We start from the raw sequence: 15,335 nt of genomic DNA on the forward strand, positions 1-15,335 counted from the left end.
AAAATATGTGTAGTTTCAACATTTAACCGTCTTAACACTGTTTTTTCCTATATTTCAGTAATTCGATTATTGTATGTGTACATTTTTAAAAATATTTCTTTGAAATGGTGGCAACTTCTTAAAAAAAAAATATTTTCGACTGGAAGATTTATTAAGTTTAATTTAACAAATTTGATATAATTGTCAACTTGATTATTTTATAAATTTAATTAAATATTTTTTAAAAGGTGGCAACACCTTCAAAAAAATATTTTCGACTGAAAGATTTATTAAATTAAAATTATCAAAATTAATACCTATCTCGTATTAATTTGGTTATTTTATAAATTTTATAAAATATTTCTTTAAAAGTGGCAACTACTTAAAAAAAAAAACAATTTCTACTACAACATTTTCCAAACTTTTCAAGTCGAATACCAATGCTGAGCAGTCTCTGCATTTTTTTATAAATTTTCGCTTAACACTTTCAAACAATTGGCAACCCTTTTCGAAAGCATATCCGTTAGAACAAAGTTGTAATTTTTTTAATTCGAAACTAATATTACAAAATTTAATTTGTTATATACCCTTCTCAAAAATATGTAGTTTGAACGTTAAGCCTCTTAACCCTCTTAAGTGAATTTTGCATTAATTCGATTTTTTATAAAGTTTAATAAATTACATTTGTGAAAAGATGGCAAATTCTTAAAAAAAATATATATATAACTGTAAGATTTCAAAATTTTTTTAGCTTGGTACCCAGCTTGCAGTAATTCGTATTTTTTTATAGATTTCATAAACTAAAAATTTTAAAACAGTGGCAACATCTGCAACAACTATTTTCAATTAAAATTGATTTTTTCAAGTTCGATTTCCATGTCGATGATTTTTTTTATTTTGTATGAATTTTGACTTAACATTTTCAAACAAGTGGCAACCCGTTTCGAAATCCTCTTCAGTGGATATCAATCACGGACTTTTTAAGTTTATACCTACGTGTGTATGTGCATATATTTCAATATTTATTATTTTTATAAATTCTTTTTATAAAATAATTTTCAACAGCTGGCCACCCTTATGAAAACATGTAGTATAAACTTTAAACTTTTCTAACTTTATTCTGTTTGTTACCCAAACTGTAAATGAAAATAAATTAATTTGCTAAAAAGGTGGCAACTTCGTCAAAAAAATTTATTCAACTGAAAGATTTATTAAATTAAAATTTTTAATTAAGTGGCAACTCTTCTAAAAAATATGCAGTTTTAATTAAGAGTTTTCCTTAACCACTTTACTCAATATGTATATTAATGTAATTATTGAATTATCTTTTCAATATTATTTCACGAACATCTTTGAACAGGTGGCAACTTATTAAAGACAAATAAATGTTGTCTAAGGTAGGATTTTCTAAGTTTCTTTGACCCTAGCCTAAAAATTCAGTCATCTTAACAACTTTTGTAAAATTAGAATTTTTAAACAGGTGGCAACACCTTCCCAAAATATATTGTTTCAATTGAGTTTATTTTTATATTACTTAAGTCTACTTCCTCTATTGTAATATTTTAATTACCGAATAAACTTTATAAAATTTAAATTTTAAGCAAGTGGCAACTTCCAAAAATTGCTTTTCAACCTTCTAACTTTTGTATTTTGTCAACCCACCATGTATCGTTAAAAAAGACAAAAAAAAGGTTATTTTAGTTAAAAATATTTATTGTAAATACATATACTACATATTCTACAATTCATGTTCAGCCAATAAGACACCTTATCAGCTTATTATATTATACGCAAATAAAGTACATACATATGTACATAAATAATGTTTACTTTTCTGTTTTTAACTTAAGATCAATTCGAAAGCTATGATTTATTCAAAACCCTAATGAAAATATCACTACAATAGCGCGCACACACACTTCAACGCTTGTTTAATTCGCTGATCGAAACACACATAAAATACATATATTCATAAATATGTGTGTGTATGTGTTTTAAAATATTAGTTAGATATCTAGGTATAAATAATTTGCAATTCGATATTTGTTGCTGCTAATTCACAAAGAAAATAGATACAAGAAATCATGTAGTCGCTTGGAGTTCCGTTGTTGCTTCCTCTTCTGTTGCTATGTGTATGGGATTATTGAATTCGATGTGATCACGATTGAGTAATTCATCTGAAATGAGTTAGGCAAATGATTTAGTTCGAAGGCTTTTTTTGCAATAAGATGAGGAATATTATATATTATAAATAAAAATGTTTAATTCCACTCTTCTCTATCATATTGTTATATTCAACTGAAAGGTTTCATCCTCCCATCTTAACCCCCTAAAGCCTGCAAGATCATTTTGACTCGCTTTAGAATCACTTCAAATAAAGGAATTAAGTTCATAAAAGATGGATTATTACAAATCAAAAGATATAATTGTTTCCACAAAAACTGCTTTTCATCCCGTTTTTTTCCGAAAATTAAAGGTAAGTTTCCAAGGCTAGCTGTCACATCATATATTGATCTACCTGGCGTTTATGATGCCAGATGAAAGGTAATTAATAAAACGATTTGTGTGGCGGACGTCAACGCTTTTGGTGAAGTTTGTAAAATACTTGACAACTAATTTTGACACTTCATCCAGTCTCATAAACTGCGAAGCTCCTAGATGTCTAAGCAGAGTCCTAGGGCTAAAGTCGTCCAGGAGTTGAAAGGCCTTGAAGGCCGTAGGTCATTAAGCGTTACCAAGGATACACCATCATGGATTTCACCTGCCCTACATTGAATGCAGGATTTCTTGTTTTCTATGGCTTCACAAAAGACTATATGTAGCAGTCCACGTGCAATCTCTTTAGACCAACCGTCTAACCAGAAAAGGTGGTCCAACATCTCTCTCATATCTACTGCCATCGGTTATAGATCCCTTACGGCTTGCATGTGATCCCAGTAAATTATAACCTGTGACTAGACTACCAATCGTCTTTTCGATATCATTTGAGTAGAAAACTTGCCAGTTTCCCGTCTGCTCTCTTCTACATGATCTTGGCGATCTTGTATGCCCTTAAGACATTCCATATCACCCTGATTCGTCTGTCAGCCCTTTCGGTAATTTCATTGTGCATCGTTGTTAGCGACTTGTTTCATTCTTGGGCTGGGTCGGTAGCAAAACATATGCCTTTTCGGTAGCCACTATATCTACTCCCTCCTTCTAACGATATTCTCTGACGCAATAGGATGTGAGATTCTTGCTTTAATTGTTGCTTTTCAATCGTCATATGTATATATTGATATTATATAATGTCGTTTCCGGCGTTATAAGCTATCTTAACAACTCTGGGCCATCCAACCCCCTTTTATTATGACTTAAAACCTTCACTCTCAGATGAAGCGTAATGGTATGCGATTTTTTTATACAATTATCGTGCTATTTCCCATGGTTCTTGCACAGAATTCATTTAACGCCACGAATCTTGCTGCTGATTTCACTGTCGAGCTTTGCATTTCAATGTCAACGGTTGGCACTTTCTTTTCTAGTGCAGCCTTTCTTCGAAGAGCCTTTGTTAATTTTTGACTTTCAATACCGATTTATTGACTTTCCTATAAAATAATTTTCAGCGGCTTAAAAAATGAATATTAGTCATATAAAGACCAATAATTCTTCACGAAAATTTATATACATAGATACTATACAATTTGTGGGGAGTTTTACCAGAAAGGTTCAAAATACCATACAATGGAATGTTAGTAGGTCAAAGGGCTTATAGAACTTCCAACTTCAAAATATTAATCCTGTTTTAGGCTAAAAAAACTAAGATATTGCTAGAAGCCCGAAACTGTCATACACTTTAAAACAAAAATTCTTCATTTTGTAATAAATATTTTCAAGACTTCCACAAATTCACTCACCTTCGACACTCTTTTGCTCAAAGTCCATTATACTCATCACAATGCTATTTATGAAATCTTGTGTGATTGTTTCCGTGATATTTACGGGGTCAAAGTAAAGATAGCTACGACGCTGGCGCACACTCTCCACCGTAGGCAACACAGGTTCACGCTGTGACAACCCATCATCAAACGACGGCAGCGAACGGCGACGGCGACTGCGAAACAAGGCCAAACTGATATGCGACTGCTGTAACGGTATATTGTCTGGCCCAAATTCCAAGCACTTGCCATTGACGCAATAACGTTCCTCGGTGTTTGAGCATTTAGTGCCAAGCGGAAAATGCCCATACCGGCCATTCACCAAATAGAAGCGATACTTAATAGATTCATCCTGGCAGCCGACACGACAGCTCCTATCCGGCTCATCGACGCTCGCCGCAATTTGCGTGCCATAGCCAGAGAGGCCGCGCACCTTCTGTTTGTAGCGCGCGCAAGTGTGTTCCGCATGTTCGGTGGCCGACAGTAAACGTTCACAAGGCTGCAATAATTCAACAATAAATTTGAAAATTAATATTACACAAAAAAAACAACAAAAGCAAACTAAAATGTGGAAAATTTATTGGCGCACAAAAGTTGTGCTCCTATTTGGCTTTATACCTTGGCGGTATGCGTGCACAACTGTATGTTATTGGCACCGGTGCGACGCGAGGTCACCACTTGAATGCCCTTCGATTTGGCCATACAACTCGAATGACAACCCGATTTGACAATCCATTCAGGCTCTGCCGCCGCCGCCGTTACTGCCGTGTCCAGCGCCACTAAAGAGGCCGAGACGGGAGGTGGCGGCTTTGGTGGCTGTGGCTGCGCCACGGGTTGCGCTGTGTCACGCAGCGGATAACTGTATTTATTCCACGGCTGATAGCCGCCCGATTTACGTTTGTAGGGCGATTCGCGCTCCTGACCATGGAAACTGCGTACGGCCACCTCTGCAAAAAAAAAGGTGAATGATAAATTCCACTTTTTGAAATGCACCGAAATTACTCACCATTCTCGTATTTACTACGATATGTTGTGGGCGCATAAATGTTGTACTGTGGTATGTTGTTGTTGTTATGATAATTTTTATTATAACCTAAGTTATTGCCACTAGCAGTGGCGGCATGCACCGTGTTGTAGCGTCGACTCTCCGATTCCTCGGCACGTGCTGGCGACGTCCTACGTTGCTCGCAAAAATGCGGATCCAATTTGTAGTAGTTGTGTGTCGAGTTGTCACACGAGAACTTCTCACACCGCCCACCAATGCAATATGATATATCTTCGGTTTTGTAAAGTGTAGTGCGGCATGTGGTGCCCTCAGGGAAAGTCCAACGGCGCGTTTTAGTGCCATTCGTTTTCGTGCGGCAGTAAACTTTGCAAGATTCCTCTACAAAAATTTAGATGAGATCGTAAAAATGTAGTTGTAATAGTATGCAAATAATTTTGTTACCCACCAATATCGCCAATTATCTGCACGCCCTCGCCTGTCAGTTCTGCATCCGACTTTTGCGCACGAATGCACTTGTCATAAGCGAATTCTTCAATTGTCATAACGATTTTTGAGCTATAACAATCTTTTGCTACGCAAGATTCGTATTTATGCGCTGGCCCAAGACAGCGTCTATAATGATCGACACAACGACGTGAGTAAGTGCGTAGACCCGTGCTGCCTTCGAGCAGACGACGCGAAGGTCCATATAGGCAGCCGGAAGCGCATTCACTCGCCTCGCTCCATTCACTCCAACTAACAGGCTATAACCAGAAAAAAACAAACAATTTTGAGATAAGGTACGAATAGGTCAAATTTATAACGGTTATCTAAGAGAAGTACAGGGTTTGTCAAGCAAGTTATAGGCCTGATTTTCTTCCGCCGCGACTGTACTTCGGATCGTGCGCGTACCGACTGGATTGAGGGGCGTTATCTCCGAGCATCTGAAGAGTCAGGACAAACATTTTAGAACGACATATTTCTGTGAGTGGTGTAAGCCGAAAATGCAGCGTTCGTTAGAGCAGAGGTACGCGATTAAATTCTGAGTAAAACTCGGTAAATCTGCGAAAGAGACGTTTGATATGTTCAAGCAGGCTAACACAGATGTTGCTTTAGCAAGAAGTGGTGTGTTTCGGTGGCACCAGGCTTTTTTGGAGGGCCGGGAAGAAGTCGCTCATGGAGACCGGAAGAATGAGCAAATCCGAAGTAAAAACGATGCTCATTATCTTTTTTGACATCAAAGGCATTGCCCACCATGAATTTGTTTCTCCTGGATAAACCGTCCACGCCAAGTTTTACTTGGAAGTCCTCAAGAGACTCAAACGCTAACCAAGGCCGGGATCCCAAGGCTTTTGCAGTCGCCCTACAACCCAGATGTGGACCCCCGGATTTTTTTTTGTTTTCTTTCCTGAAAAGTCCGATGAAAGGCAAGCATTTAAGATGACAGCGGAGATCCAAGCAAAATGCGCCTCGGTTCTCAAGGCTATTCCGCAGAATGCCTACCGTAACACCTTCAAAGATTGGAAATCGCGCTGGCAGCGCTGCATCGACGCAGAAGGAACCTACATTAAAATTTTTTAACGAATTGTAACGATTGGTTCAATAAATGTTTTAAATCGACGCAGTCTTATTACTTTCCGGACAAACTCTGTATACTTAGACTTTCGAAAAATAACACGCATAAATCGAAAAGTGTGACCGTGATTGGGTTTCTAGCTTATTACGGTGTTGATATGGAACTAAGATATTCTTTGTAGAGCAACAGTTATCACAGCATCGTAAAAGTTTTAAATTTTACAGAGAGTTAGTGGTATGCTTCCACGATATGGTCCTTCATAAGTTTACTTAATTTGAGGTTCCCATATTAATTTTACTTACCACTCTATTTTCAACCTTAGGTGCAGTCAAAACGAATAGTATAAGTCACTCACCTTATTATAGTTGTATTCATGCAAATAGTGTCCGGTTTTACTAGATTCCAAGAAATTCGACTTCTCATAACCCACTTTACTAGCAGTTGATGCAAGCTTAGGCGTATGGTAGGGCTCAACATAAGCAGGACGTATTACACACGTACCGCTACGGCACCACTGTAATATTTAATGGTCTAAATAAAAATCAAAAGCAACAAAAACGCCAAGAACACCAACCATATTTGGGCCACACGTGGTGCCCTCCAAAGCCGGATGCGACGTCCAAGTATGACGATCGCGCTGGCAATGTAAATCGGTGCAAATATCGGATTGCTTTTGATTTTTAGCACGCATTGAAGGGCGTCCATACTTAAGCATACACTGCTGATCGGCATCAAAGCGTTCGCCCGGCAATATACCCTCAGCCAAGTGATCCAAATTGTTGGCAAATTGACCGTGATCGAAGAGGCAGCTGCCTAAACCTTTTCTGGAGAGAAAAATATTGATTATGGATAATAATTTTTTTTATATAATAGTATAAATATATTTCTTTATTAAAACCGTTATTAAAATTTATAAAAAAATATTTTTTCACATGTTACTCACCTCAAAAACTTTTCCAAATAATCACGCGAACAGTCCGACCATGTCGTCTTGCCGCTGCCCAATGTAGGCGACATAATATATCGTGAGGGATCACAATTCCGGTCGTTTATTGTATCGTGACGCATGCCAAGGCTACATAAATTGTTATGGAAAATTGAAAAAATATGGCAATAAATCAAGTATTTTACTGCATTGCACGAATTCACTCACTTATGTCCGATCTCGTGCGCTACAACGAAAACACTTTCGAAATGTTTGCCCTCGTTGATGGTACATGAAGAAGTATTCGTGCACATGCCGGACACTGGTGCAAGACCAACCACCTGATTGATCTTCTTACCGCCTTTATCCACAACGTACAAGTCGAGACCTGAATGAAAAAAAAAATTATGAGATAAAGTGTACATGTTTGTTGATAAAAGAAAGCTTTAATAGAGTTAACAGTTTTAAAGCAGACTCTAGCAAAATATTAATGAAATGTCGGACAACTATAAAGCTTTCTCTCACGAGTGACACTCTCAAAAGTTCCCACTCCCCCTGCAGCAACTGCGTTGCCCACAACCATTTCCCACACCCACCTGTCAAGATCACTGCATGATCGTAATGCATGGTGTCACTATCCTGCGGCGGATTTAAACGTTGCTGCCACTCGCAAAAATTACTCAAATACGTGTCAATATCATCGGAGCGTCGTAAACTAGCCGGATCATTATAAAGTATTTCCAAACGTTTCAATACGAAGTTAATGCGCCGCCCCAGCGAGCGATCGTGATACAACAGTTGAACGGCATTTATCATTGCCAATACAAAACGTATCATTTGACTTTCGGTATTGTCGGGAAAATTCTTCGACATATGCTGGAAGAGATCACGATCGACAAAGATCGCCGTCTCAATGTACAGATCTTGTGGTATCATCGTGCTGCCCGAAGCTATGTTACGACGCCGGCGACGACGTCGACGCTGTGGTTGGTCATCGTGCTTTTTGCTTTTAACAACGTTTTCTGCATTGTTGTTGTTGTCATCGTGCATCAAATCGATGTGATCAAGCAGTGTTGACGCTGCTTTTGCTTGTTGTTGTTTGCGATGTTGGTGATGTTCTTTTAGTTTTCTTTGGCGTTGTGGCAGTTTCTCCGGCTTCTGTTTGGCGGATAGGGCTTCTTGTTGTTGACGATGCAAATGTTGTCGCTGTCGCTGATATTTCTGACGCTGAAATTGTTGTTGCTTCTCGCCGTTGTTGTGATGATGATAACGTGGCTTATAACGTAAATTTATATCCACATATTTCTTTAGTTTATCGTCTCTTCCATTGTGATGATATGTGTAGTTATGTGTGGTGTCTTCTGTGTATTCTTCGTGGGTCACATAGCCGGTATTACGCACTGGACGTGCCGTGTATTCACTTATGGTGGGTTCTAACGGGAAGTCGTTCAACTCGTTGAAACCCTCCTCTTCTGGCTCAAATTGTACGCTTGCGTTAAGTACACTTGCTGCCAATGGCATAACGGCAGATTCCCTTGTGTCTTTGGGTGGCAGGTGATAGTTCGATTCGAGTATTACGTGGGTTGAGTTGCCGAAACGTGCTGGCAGTGGATGGATTATGTAGTTGGTGGAGTTGTGATGGAAAACGCCGCGCTGAAAATTCGTAATAGTTTAGTGACAATTTTCTAATTCCGCAAAAGTTCGTGGGATTAGTTTTAGTTCAATAAGTTGGAAAGTGGCGAATCGAACAACAAGTGGTGTAAATCTTCTTTTTCTTTCAAAAGTAAAGCTCAATATTTTAAAACCCTGAACTTAATATACTCCTTAAATATTCACGAATTTTGTAACACCCAGTAGGAATCGCCGAAAACCTTATAAAAAGTATACATATATGTATGTATATAAATGATCAGCGAGATGAGGTAAGCGACTTAGCTATATCCGTCTGTAATCAAACCTGGGAGGCTTATGGAGGCTGAATTTACCGACTGTTGTGCCAAAGATACCTTCCTTGCCGTGGTGGGGCAGTTCTCATACGTGTGCTTCATAAAAGGCTTCTTTGGTCACATCGTTTTTCTCTTCCATCGGGGCGTGGGCGCAATTCAGCGGTATGTTGAAGAACTTCGCTTTGATGCGGATTTTAGCTAGACGTTCTTTCTCCGGGGTGAATTACAGTGCTCGGCGATTGAGTCTCTCTCCTAACACGAATCCCGATCCGAGGCTATTCGTACTTTTTCATTGTGGGCGTTTTTAACGTAGCGGGTCCCAAAGCACAACCATATGGAGTGGATTCTTTGTCTTCACACTTTAGTTCGCCCTCGAACGGATGTTCTTTGGCTACTCACAGGAAACTGGATCTAGGACCGGAAGTCGTGATATACTTGAGCCATATGTAAAAGAATCGTTTCTGGCCACTACCAAGTGACTCCATCCTTTTTTTAAGAGTATATACTCGCTCGTCTAGTAAGGCTTTGAGCCTTACGGTTTCCCTTCTCTCAAGTCTTTTGAAGTAGCGCAGTGAAACAATGAGCAAATTCCCTTATCCAAAGATCTTTTGGACTAATACAATTTTCGAAATTAGTAAAGTAATCAAAAACTAACTTTTTCAGCTAATAAGACAAGTAGGGTCTAATAAGAAATTCCTTTATGCTGGCTAATGAGACTCCCTTCATGCTATGTCAAGTGACCCGTGCACTCTACTTTCCACCTAAATGTATATACAATCCGCTTGTTTTACACATGCTAACAGCTAGCCACATTACAATCAGCTGTGCGTCTAACTTTTGTGGTTTACACATACGCTCATGCTCTCTCAATCGCCGGCGCACACACGCCACATCACAAATATTGCTCACCGCTTCGTTGATTTTCCATTCATCATTATTTTATTGTATTGTATCTTGTTGGCATTGTTGTTTTGGTTTTGTTACTTACCACATTTTCATCATCGCAAAGGTCAAGTGCTGAATTTTCATTACTGTAAAAGCAACGCTCATACCGCTCGGCTAATTTATGCGAATCCTCAATGAACTGCGTCGAGTTGGCATAGCGTCGGATGAATACAAAAGCATCGTCGATTAGTTTCGGTGTCTGGCGTAGCTGTAGGTGCACCGATTGGTCGTTGTCTGCACACAAAAAAGAAAAACAAACAACAAACAAAAAAACTGATAAATAAATGCAACAAAAGAAATTAAACAGTTATCTATGTACATATATTGCAAATGAACAAGGCTGCGAAGATCGAAATGTGTGGCGCAGTTGCCAAAGCAGTGGAACAATCGGCGCAGAAGTACACGCCAAAGAAGGCGAAATACTATAATTGTACGCGCATATATTAATAATTTTTCTTATATGCAATCTCCATAGATATGTAAATATTGATGCAGTATGCGCCGCAGTTAGCGCTTGTTGCATGCAACGGTGATCGCGCCACTGCTATGCTGTACGCTGTGGCAACCACTAATCGCTTTTCTGCTCATCGCACCGACACTTCACTTCAAGCAGCATTGACCGGAATAATAAGTATTGCTTCCGAAGTACGAGCAGCTTGCTGCAAGATCAAAGACGCCACTAAATCATATGCGGTAATGATCTAAATGCAAAAGAAGAACAGCGAATCATCGAAGTATGCAATATTTACTTTTCGAATGCGTGTGATTATGTTCGTGATGACTGCTATCTGTGGAACATTTTTTCGCTTAAGGTCAATTTTCTAAGGGAATTTATAAATAAATTTGTTACAAGTGCGATTCTCAGAAGTATAGGATGCAGATTAACTACTCTCTTCTACTCGAGCTCAACTCTGGCGGTAGACGATTTATAACCCTCTGTTACAAAAATGCTGTGGAAGTCGTATTTGGCTATATCAAATTTGACCCGGACTGACAAAAGAGCTACATCATCATCAATTCAATTATTCATATACTTCCGTGCCAAAATTCGTATAACTTATGGCCAACAAAAAGTCGGCCTACTGAGCGTACTATTCGCAACACCACCACCCATCTTGAGACCCAGCTTTCATTATTGAATAATATTCGTCCGAATAGACCACGTCCAGCACGCACTGAAGAAAATACAGCAGCCGTAGCTGAGAGTGTCCACGAAGACTGTGGAGAGCCGTTTCGGCGCCGTTCGCAGCAACTTGGACTAACATATCAAACGACTTGGCACATTTTATGTCGAGATCTTATATTGAAAGCGTACAAAATAAAGCATGTACAAAAGCTGAAGCCGCTCGACGTTCTGAAGTAACATCGCTTCGCTTTGTTGGCTCTTGAAGATCCGATGTTTTCGATCCAAGATTTGTTCGACGATGAGGTCCATTTCTAGCTCAATTGGTATGTAAACAAGCAAAAAATATGGGACGAAGAGCAGCCTAAAGAGATTCAAGAAAAAACAACGGATTCTTGTGGTTTGTGGGCCGGTGGAATCATCGGTCCATATTTCTTCAAAAGTCTGTCACTGGCGACCGTTATCGCGCCATGATAAGCGACTATTTGATGCCTGAAATTGAAGCTTGTGATCTTGGTGACATTTGGTTTCAACAAGACAGCCCCACTTCACACAGATCTCATCAATCAATGGATTTGTTGAGAAAACACTTCTGTGAGCAGGCAATTTCACGTTCTGGGCCGGTCGATTGGCCACCAGGATCGCGTGATATCACACCGTTAGACTTTTTCCTGTGAGTATATCTAAATTCTTAAGTCTATGCGAACAATCTTGCTTCGATTCAGGCCTTGGAGCAAAACATCACTAGTTTCATTCGCCAGTTATCAGTCGAAATGCTTGAACGAGTCATCGGAAGTTGGACTCAACGGATGGACTATCTGAGACTTTCAGAACACAATAGATTTATGTGCGAAACTCTGTCAATAAGTAGCCAAGATATAATCTAGTAAATTTAATTACATAATCCAGCTGCAATTGTGCACAAAAATAGATCGAAAGAGCATTTATCTTGCAGTGACTGCGCCAGCTGTCAATCTTCTGACACTTAAGAATGCACTCAAGCCAGAGCACATTTCAACTGAAACGATTTGATGTATTGTGTTTGTCGTGATTAGCTCACCTTTTATTTGCACAGAGACAACGTCCTCACTTGGCACGCTTGCCGCTTGCGGTTGCGCGTCGGCGCTTTGACTCTCTGCGGTGGCGCTGGTGTCAGAACGTTTGACACGATGCGATGATTGGTGCGTTGGTTGTTGCTTTGGTTGTGACTTGAAAGCTGCCGGCGTTACTGGATCAGCAGCAAAAGTGGCTGCAGCGTCAACTGCATTCCCTCCATCGACGTCGCTAGCATCTGTTAGATGTTGCAAATGCACCAATTTCAGTGGACGCCCTGCAAGCAAAGAATGTGGTGGATAATTATTTATAAATTTATATATCGGTGTGTACACAAACAAGTTCTAAAAGGCAGAAAAGTAAACAGCCAACAGACAGGGTGGTCACGAAGGAGCAGGGGCATATTTGCCGTCTGTCCATTTATAGCCTTTTGGCTTATATCTGCATCTATCTATCTGTCTGCCTGTCCAAACAGCTAATCGTTTGTCTATTCAAGTACAATGCCTTTGGCAGCTTAGAGTAGTACTCGTAGTACAGTGTACAGTCACCACTATCGATTCCAATTGAACTTCGCATTCGGTAGTACAAGTATCTGTGCTGTCGGTATCGAATGTGTGTGTTTTGTTTAGATTTATTGCGAATTTATACATTGACCCTATATTTATGTACATACCGTATATTTAAGTAACGACTTCACAGCATTTCTGTAATATTATATTTATACGATAAGTGGCAGTAAAGCAACATGTTCGGTCTGCCAGTACCGGGTGTCATTTACATTTATTTTATATGTCAGTAAGAAGAAGAAGTAACCGAAGAGCACTTATTATATTAAAAGTATAAATTAAGCATGCTGTACACTAGTACTCGGGAAACCCCCTTTTAAATAATTAATAATTTTCATTTATTAATCAACTGATTACAAAGATGTACGAGAACTCGACTTATCGCCTATCAGCGCCATTTAAGTCAAAATATTTACTTAGAATTTAGCTAAACTTATATTAGCGTATAGCAAATATTATCACCGATTTGGCAAAATCATCATTTTCACTTTCTGACGTATACTCGTCCACATTTATTTAAACATGTCTCATAAAAACCAAATAGTAGAAGTGCAAGATAAGAAATATATTGGGTGACCCACATACTCAAAGAATGTAAGAAGATATAGACACTTTGGTTCCCTTACTTTTTTGCAATCTTCTTTTTATAAATACCAATAATTGATTTTTGAAAGTTACTATTTTATTGAGTGTTTTCATAACCTCGCTTGTTAGTCCACTATTTTTAATATACTGTTGCCATTGTTTAACTCACCTTCTTTCTCTTTTCCAAATATTAACTCCTTTTCATGTTCAGCCAAATGATCAGCGAGTGAACTTTCCTTAATCTGAAAATAAAAAGGGAGTATATGATAAGCAAAAACTGGAAATGAAGATCTTCTTACAAATATTGATGGTTTCTAATAACTTATAAAAAGATAAAATAATAAAATTATATTTTGAAGTGTAAATTCTCTAACTAAGCAGACAGAAATTCAGAGAAGTATCTTCAATAAAGCATCACATAAAATTAGGGACAAATCTTAACATATGAAAACAAGATTTGATTTAAACTCCACCAATTTTTATGCCTACAATATAACCGTAGAAAATCAGGTTTTAAAAATAACTTTTTAGTCTCGGCATATTTGGTTTGCGACTTGGTGTTTTCTACATAAAATTAGCTATTTCGTACAAAAAAATAAGAGAACTTAAAGATCTTTGGGCTTCAGATTTAAGAAATTGCAAGCCAATTATTAGTCAGAAGATAATATCGACGGAGCCAGCAATCAATTTGGTTACATTTGTAGACTGAAGACAATCCCAGTGACGATGTTCAAAAAATTTAAATTTTTATAAAAAGTAGATAAAATATTTCGTACTCTTGCAGCTTGCAAGGATTAAATCCAAGGAAGTACCTTCAGGGTCCAAAATGGACTGCGGAGTAGGCACAGAAGTATTTTCCGATGATCTGGACATTTCTCTCTCTATCCGTCTATCGAACTCGGCTAGCATCATCCAAGCGGAAGTACTGGGCATAGAGTAAACCTGCGAAGCTCTATAGAAAAACTACGAGAGGATACATAAAGCACCAATTTACACAGATAGCTGCGCTCCCGGCCTTGTCGTCGCCCATGACAAATTCCAGCATAGTCCTTAATAGCAAGAAAGCACTGAAAGACAAGCTCCACCTAGAATTTATCCAAGTTCCCGGCCACAGGAACCATAACAGTGCACTGGCCATTTGGAGAACATGCGTCCAAAATAGTATGCCCTACAACATCTGTCGAAGCCGAGAAATAATAGGGAACAAGGAAACAATTTTCCATTTTCTCTGTGAATGCCCAGACCTATCACAGAACCAAAACACAACACTTGGAATCCATCAAACACCAAAGCTTGAATGGATGTCTACAAAGAGCATATCGGACATTAGTAGCTTCATCGAAATCTTAAAATTGTTCGAAAGAGAAGATGAAGCCTGATAGCAAATATAAAAGGTCTACAATTAGTGCATCAAAATGGCACAGCCAGTGCTAATTGAGCCCGAAAGACAACAGGGCTGCACCCCTACCTACCTACCTTCAGGTGCTTAAGACTTGTTAGTTATATGGGGTCTAGGTAGACTTTTCACCCGATTTCATTCAGGCTCTGATGGCCATCACGATGAAAGATTTTTCCAAGTGCTATGATGACTGGGAAATGCGTTGGCACAAGTGTATTGCAGCGGGAGGGGATTACTTTGAAGGAGATGAATTCACCTTTCAATTTGATCTTTTAAAGACAGCGTATACTAAACACTAATTATTTTTTTTTGTTTTGTTGTTGCCCATAGTAGTAT

The 15,335-nt window shown here is 38.7% G+C and overlaps 1 protein-coding gene across 3 annotated transcripts in view; it reads right to left on the minus strand.

The window, feature by feature from the left end:
- Window positions 1-1,671: 1,671 nt before the first annotated feature.
- The window catches only part of LOC105226273 (uncharacterized), a 36,079-nt gene continuing 22,415 nt past the window's right edge, over window positions 1,672-15,335 (minus strand). For all 3 annotated transcript variants that reach the window (XM_049451779.1, XM_049451780.1, XM_049451781.1), the window contains exons 3-15: window positions 13,770-13,842; window positions 12,457-12,726; window positions 10,317-10,507; window positions 7,979-9,035; window positions 7,611-7,770; window positions 7,401-7,532; window positions 7,032-7,281; window positions 6,813-6,971; window positions 5,348-5,645; window positions 4,903-5,280; window positions 4,515-4,843; window positions 3,876-4,395; window positions 1,672-2,156 (exon numbers count right to left, since the gene is read on the minus strand). In XM_049451779.1, coding sequence (XP_049307736.1) covers window positions 2,062-2,156; window positions 3,876-4,395; window positions 4,515-4,843; window positions 4,903-5,280; window positions 5,348-5,645; window positions 6,813-6,971; window positions 7,032-7,281; window positions 7,401-7,532; window positions 7,611-7,770; window positions 7,979-9,035; window positions 10,317-10,507; window positions 12,457-12,726; window positions 13,770-13,842 — 3,912 coding nt within the window. In that variant the 3' untranslated portion in view covers window positions 1,672-2,061. The remainder of the gene's footprint in view (window positions 2,157-3,875; window positions 4,396-4,514; window positions 4,844-4,902; window positions 5,281-5,347; window positions 5,646-6,812; window positions 6,972-7,031; window positions 7,282-7,400; window positions 7,533-7,610; window positions 7,771-7,978; window positions 9,036-10,316; window positions 10,508-12,456; window positions 12,727-13,769; window positions 13,843-15,335) is intronic.

This window comes from Bactrocera dorsalis, chromosome 3 (assembly GCF_023373825.1).
Source record: "Bactrocera dorsalis isolate Fly_Bdor chromosome 3, ASM2337382v1, whole genome shotgun sequence".
NCBI lineage: Eukaryota > Metazoa > Arthropoda > Insecta > Diptera > Tephritidae > Bactrocera > Bactrocera dorsalis.